The 6,610-nt window shown below is 35.5% G+C and overlaps 1 protein-coding gene across 1 annotated transcript; it reads right to left on the reverse strand.

The window, feature by feature from the left end:
- Positions 1 to 25: 25 nt before the first annotated feature.
- On the reverse strand, positions 26 to 4,697 carry LOC116406348 (histidine kinase 4-like). Its single transcript, XM_031890065.1, is given in 9 exon segments — positions 26 to 202; positions 617 to 846; positions 1,196 to 1,247; positions 1,322 to 1,508; positions 1,600 to 1,818; positions 3,684 to 3,853; positions 3,978 to 4,211; positions 4,360 to 4,568; positions 4,571 to 4,697. Coding segments are annotated over 9 exon segments (1,563 nt in total). The 3' UTR covers positions 26 to 67.
- Between the last annotated feature and the right edge of the window lie 1,913 nt (positions 4,698 to 6,610).

A 6,610-nucleotide genomic window follows, 5' to 3' on the forward strand; every position in this document is an offset into this window, starting at 1 on the left:
AGCAAAGTGCAGTAAGAAAGACATTAAAATAGTGAGAAAGTTCGATGAAAATGATTCATAAGAACTATTAGGGTGACTTGGGCGAGAATGGAAGAAAACTTACTTTCACAGAGTTACCCACGAGATTTGTGATTACTTGTCTGAACCTTCCAGGATCTCCCATAACAATTTCAGGAACTTTGTCAGAAACGAATACTGCCAACTTCATGTCCACAATTAGTTGAATAGAAGGAGCAGATTGTCCACAATTAGTGGAATAAAAGGAGCAGACCATGGAAACAGCCATCCAGAAACGCACAAAAGCCACCATGGCAAAAGAAGATAAGAGAGCAAGATTAATCACAGGTTCTCAGAAGTCATTTAGAAACAATCATAAGGATAATAAAGTAATCATCCATAAGACCGATCCGGATTTTGTTTATATCAAGGAGAAAGCTTCATTCATCCATAATCAGGTGCTGTGTTAGAAAATATTTACAGTAAATAAGGAAAAACACTTGTTTTCAATTCTGTAGTTTGTATCTTTGAGTATATATTCACCTCTTTTCATTTATTCAATAAAAAGTTCATTTCTTTTTTAAAAATAAAACATAAGAAAGATGCTTTGGGATCTTACCTCAACTCCCTTGTGTCTTGACTTTTCAGAAAACAAAGACAAAACATCATCTAGTATCAATCTAAGGTCGAAAGGAACCGCTTCAAGCTCCAACTTCCCAGCTTCAATTTTTGCCCGGTCAAGCACCTCATTTATTAACGCTATCAGTGCTTTTCCACAGGCCTGAGCAGTTTGAGCATAATCCCTTTGAGTTGAACTCAGCTCAGTATCAAGAAGTAAAGCAAGCATTCCTACAATTGAAAATAGAAGCCAATTTGATGGAATCCAGAGATGTATATCAATAAGGAAGAATAAACAGAAAGATGACTCCAAATTGAGGTACGTGGACAATGTACCTTCTCTCTCTTAAGCACACTCAAGCTCAAACAGCTACAGCATTACCTATCTACATATCTTCGTCTCCTCCCACTCCCTCAATTTAAAACCTACTCCAACTTAAAGCTCTTTAATTACTATGTACCCTTTCTCTATTAATAATATTTCGAAATACCCCATTGTCTTTCCAAATAAAGCTGTTGGATATACGCATCTAATAACTAGTACTCTTCCAAAAGAATTTCATCGAAGATAAATACTCACCAAGGATGCCATTCATGGGTGTCCTTATTTCATGAGAGACTGTGGCGAGAAACTGGCATAATATTGAAAAGGCTAAATCAGAAAATTGTAGCATGAAATTGGGGAATGAAAGGCTTTAAGAAATACCTGAGATTTTGCAATATCAGCAGCTTCGGCTCGAACTTTCAGTTCTTGCATTTCATGAAAATCATCCTCCACTTTAACAATATGAGTTGCTGCACCGTATAAGATATATCCCACTAACAATCCAATCACAAAGAATAAGAATGCAGTAGTAAGTGCCGTCCATAATGTTGGTGCTTTCTGATGATATCTGCTCAAAATTCCAACCATAAGAATTCAATGGGAAAATGCAAAAATGTATTCTAGCTATAATTCAAACATTTGATGCTCATCACAGTTACCTGCATATCATCTGATGCTTCCTAAATGGATCTCCAAAATCTAGTTTGCTCTCATGTGAAAGAGACATGTCACCATCTTCATATTGATGACCATACATTACTAGGGGATCAGAGTAGTTTGTGACATCGTATACATTCACCAAAATCGCCTGATTTCCAGCAAGTTGTCCAAGTAAATTTTCCACAAGCGACTCCACATCAAATGCTCCACCAAGGTAGCTTTACAAAATATTATAAAACCATCAAAGAGAAATCACAACCAAAATAACATGAGAACTAGTCTCTCATTCTATCAAAATATTAGACTACAATAACATGTTTTGAGAATAAATCTCTCTACCAAGAAATTCATGCAAACTAAGGTACAAACAATTAGATTCACTTAGCTAGCTTATCTAAGGGAGGATCATAAATGGAAGCAATGGGATTAAGCAATATAAGTAAATAGTAGCAAGTAAGAAGGAAGTTGACAAAAGTCTGGGAGACAAGCTCCTCAGTTGTGACCGTTATCTTTCAGCTATAAATGAAACTTCTGCCATAAATTTCTATAGAATTAGGCATTAGAAAGATTGTAAGATTCATTTGAAATATAAATAGCATCAAGGTAAAAATGAACAATATTCTAGAAATCTTTTTATTGACATCCAATGTGAGTTGATGGCAATGGACAATGAACTGCAACAGCATAATCAGAGAGGATATATTTCCACCGCGTAACAGACTAAAAATCACACTAATTATATTGAAGGTATGACATGTCTGCACATGTATGCGTTGTGTCCTTGATCCAGAAAATAAGCATATTTCTGTGAATTGTCCTTCGCCTTATCATACAAATTGAGAACTGAGGCCTAGAGATGCAAGTTTAACCAAAATTTAGCAACAACCTCATTGACAATATTTGACGATAAATGCCTTAGCAATTCATCAACATTTGGTACAAAACTTTTTATATAAACCTATACACAATTACATTAGGGGTTATAATTTTCCACACTACTATTTGAGAGGGCCAAGAGATAGTGGCATTAAATAATATGGTAGAACAGAAAGTGTTAAAGCAACCCCTTAAGTTGACTTGACGATCTCAAGTTTCCTATCATTGTTTTTTCCCATGGTGCTTATTCAACAGTCAACACCAATTTTCAACTCGAGAATATACAGAGCAAATTGATTTCATCCTCTGAACAGCTAGACCTTTTCCTCTTTGGTTTTCATTACAAGGAACTGTAGCCGTGGATACTGCTTGTTTGAATGAACGGTTTAACCTTGATTACACAAATATATATTTTTGCCTTCTGTGCTTGGTTGCTTGTGCTAGGAGTAATATATTCTCTCTTTTCTTTCCTTGCTAGGAAAATCATACATACAGTCACATTTTTTTTAAGATAACTTCTAATGGGCTATATTTTCTCTAGCATTCACTTCAGTACAGCAAGTATTCAAATTGAAACACTAGCATTTTGGACAAGTTGACTTCACAGAAAATAAGCAAGCCTCCATAGGAAAGTAAAAAATATGAAATTTCTCGAGGTAGTGTTTTGCAGGCTCTTATGAAATGCAAATCCCAAGCAGAAATTTATTCGGCACTGTGACAATTTTACTATTGAACAGATCATCTACATAGAAAGAGGCGGGAGAAATTTTGAAAGGAAAAGAGGGGATACAAAGTTTGTAGTCTGGGTCAGGACAGCACACTACAAGCTCTAACTTTCATGAACCCGAATTTTGTAGCCTTTTCTTGTAATTCTTTCTTTTTTGAGGTTCCTTTCAGAACAATCTGTATTTCGCTAGAGTCATCTCTTTGTACTCTCACTCATTTCAGTGCGAGCAGATTCTCACCACATTTATGAAAGCTGGTTCCACCCCCTGTAGCCTTTTCTTGTAATTCTTTCTTTTTTGAGGTTCCTTTCAGAACAATCTGTATTTCGCTAGAGTCATCTCTTTGTACTCTCACTCATTTCAGTGCGAGCAGATTCTCACCACATTTATGAAAGCTGGTTCCACCCCCCCCCCCCCCCCCCCTCTCTCTCTCTCTCTCTCACACACACACAAGAAAAAGTAGAACTATTTATTGAGCTTACCCTGCCGTTGCTCGTGTTCGTTCATCCATTGTTGGATTTAGAGGAAGCTTAGTTTTATAAACAGGTATTGTCAGCACAACTCCAAGATGATGAGAACCCAGCAGCCTGAAAGGGCTCGTTAAAACAGCTTTACCTGTTTCTCTTGACCTCAAAATGTTCTCACGGTCCTCCTACATTGCAATGCATTCAAAAAAGAAAGTTCAAATTATATTTGCAAGTACCAAGTCCAAACAAGAAAGAAACACCCAATGAAGATATAAACAACTAAGCCTATATGATTACAATTTAAACTACCTCTCCAGACATCATATCAAGAGATTCGATATAGGAAACTGTCTCCTGGGAAAATATGACTGGCGCATACTCATCCTTTATAGGTGATGGTTCCCTTTCCATTGTTTTTATAGTCCACCCATGCTGCTTCTCAAATTTTTCTCGCTCAAAGTGCACCACTCTTTGCGCAAATGCCACTCCACTAAGCAAAGGCCGCTCGAAAGCTGTTCGGGCTGTGTACTCAGCAAAAGTTTCCTGCATTTAAAACCAACCAAACACCCCTAAAAAACTAAAAATCAAGACATCAAGGTAATTCCTAGCTGAAACAAAAAAATGAATTATCCCTTAATCTTAACCCTAACCAACTGAGGTGAATCAAAGACAGAAATCGAAACACAAATACCTGATCAATTGCTGATACATTTTTGGAGTAGTGGAAAGTGGAAATGAGAATGGCCAAAGCATGGACATGGTTGACACTGACACTAAATTGATCCTGAAGCATCCTTGCCCTCTGGTCACACATACTTCCCAGAACTTCCTTTCTTCTAACTTTGTTATCAGCATCCATTCCCTTGTAGATTAACATACTGATGAATGCCACCAACAGAACCAGAGCAATAGAAACTTAGGAAGCCAATCCCTCTTGGCTTGAATAAATGTGGACCCTTTTTTACTTCCAATTTGCTCATTAAATCTTACAGCCACTGAGTGGTGGCTCTGCTGCATCTTCATACTCATCCCAACAATCAAGTCTTTTCTACCTTTTCTCTCTCCCTTCTTCTTCCTTTATCTCCTTCCTTAATAACCTCATATCGAAGTTGGGCAGAGAGATACACAAGTATAAGGTCACTTCTTCTGAAAAAAAAACTGACAATCATTCGAGAACCCCATTTTAACAAACACACAATCTCTCTCTCAGTTCCCTCTCTCAGTTCCCTCTCTGGCTCTATTTCACTAAAACCCCATTACAGAAATAGAGAAGAAGAGGGCAGAGAGAGGCATAATTAAAGAAGCAAAGGAAAATGAAAAGAAAAAAATTCCCAATTCCCAGAAGAAACAATACTCTCAAAAGATGTAAAAAGAGATAAAACAAAGAAGAAAAAAAGCCCAAACTCCAAAGTATTCCCTCTTTATACCTCTTTCCCAACTCTTCAAATTGCTCTAGCTTTTGACTATGAATGATGTTTCACAAGAAGATTGCAAATGAGGGCAAATAGGAATATGAATAAACAAACACATAAAAAACAAATGTAAAATACAAAATTGCAATCATGTGCTTTCTTGAACGTGAAGCTTAGTTGGGGGAGGAGAAGGAAGCGGCAATCTGACAAAGAAGAGCACGTTCACTGTCTGAGCTGCATAAAATAATCAAATACAGAGAGTGTTGAATACCCAAAAGAAAAGGGGGACAAAATATATATAAAAAAAAACAAACAGCTAAGCACAGAGATTGAGAGCTTTGAAACGGTGGAACATGAAATTGAGGAGACAAAAAGGGGAGAGATGGGTTGTTTGACAGAGCAAAAATTTGAGGATTGGGAAGGAGAAGAAGAACAAGAAGAAGAAGAAACCATTTTCTTTCTTTCTTTTTTTTTTTTTTGTTGAACCAAAGTTGGGTTCTATGCATCCTCTCTTTCCTCTTTGCTTTTTAAAGCAAAGCAGATATCCAAAATTTGGGATTTTTTAGGATTTTCAAAGATACGCTCTTGTCTCCCTCGCACTAATTTTCTATTGTTTTTCTCTCGCTTTTCTCTCTCTCTCGCTATAGCTTTGAGAATTGCTTGTCAACCTCTCTCTTTCTCTCTCGATTGTTTCATTAATAAAAGTAGGCATCATTATTTATACCATAACTATGGACTTTTTTGGTATCTAATCTTTTATTTTCAATTGGGTATTTATTATTATTTTGAAGTTTTAATTTTATTGTTTTTCTAATCAACTCTAAATTTATTATAACTGTCAGATGTCAAACTTTTGCAAAAGAAAAATGCGTCTAAATGTTCATGTCACACTAATAATAAATTTATTTCTTATTTAGATAAAAGAGAACATGCACAACTTATAAAAATAACTTAACTTTAAGAATGATTCTTAAGTTAATATGAGAAATAATGTTACTGTCCTTGTAATTAGAAATAAAAATATGCAAAATGAGTTCAAGAATCTCTAAATCAAAAGTAACAAAAGAAATTTCCAGCCAAAACTTAAGTACTAACGAAAGATAGTAGAGAGTATCACAAGTCTTTTACAAATAACCAACAATGTGGTGACCATGCAGGAAAGTACAACGAAAGAAATAAAATATTTCTTTTGGGGATTTTAGAATATTAGGGCACAGAAATAATGAGAATTCTTTCAATCAAATTAAAGTGGAAATGATTTTTCTAGCCATCATTCTATCATAAAACAAACAAATTCATTGCCATCAATTTCAATTCACAAAAATAACGAATCTTTAACGAACAAGAAACGTATCTAACTTCCTAATAATTAAACTCAAAGAAACACTTTCATGTTAGAAGTTTTCATGCATTCTTTAGAGTTTGCATGTTTTGACATTCAAAAACAACAAAAGTTTCTATTTCTTAATTAATTGAGTTCTAATTGAAGATTCAACCAAAAAAAAAATCAAAAGGAAAAAGCAGGCTTGA

Source organism: Cucumis sativus, unplaced genomic scaffold (genome assembly GCF_000004075.3).
Source record: "Cucumis sativus cultivar 9930 unplaced genomic scaffold, Cucumber_9930_V3 scaffold91, whole genome shotgun sequence".
Lineage (NCBI taxonomy): Eukaryota > Viridiplantae > Streptophyta > Magnoliopsida > Cucurbitales > Cucurbitaceae > Cucumis > Cucumis sativus.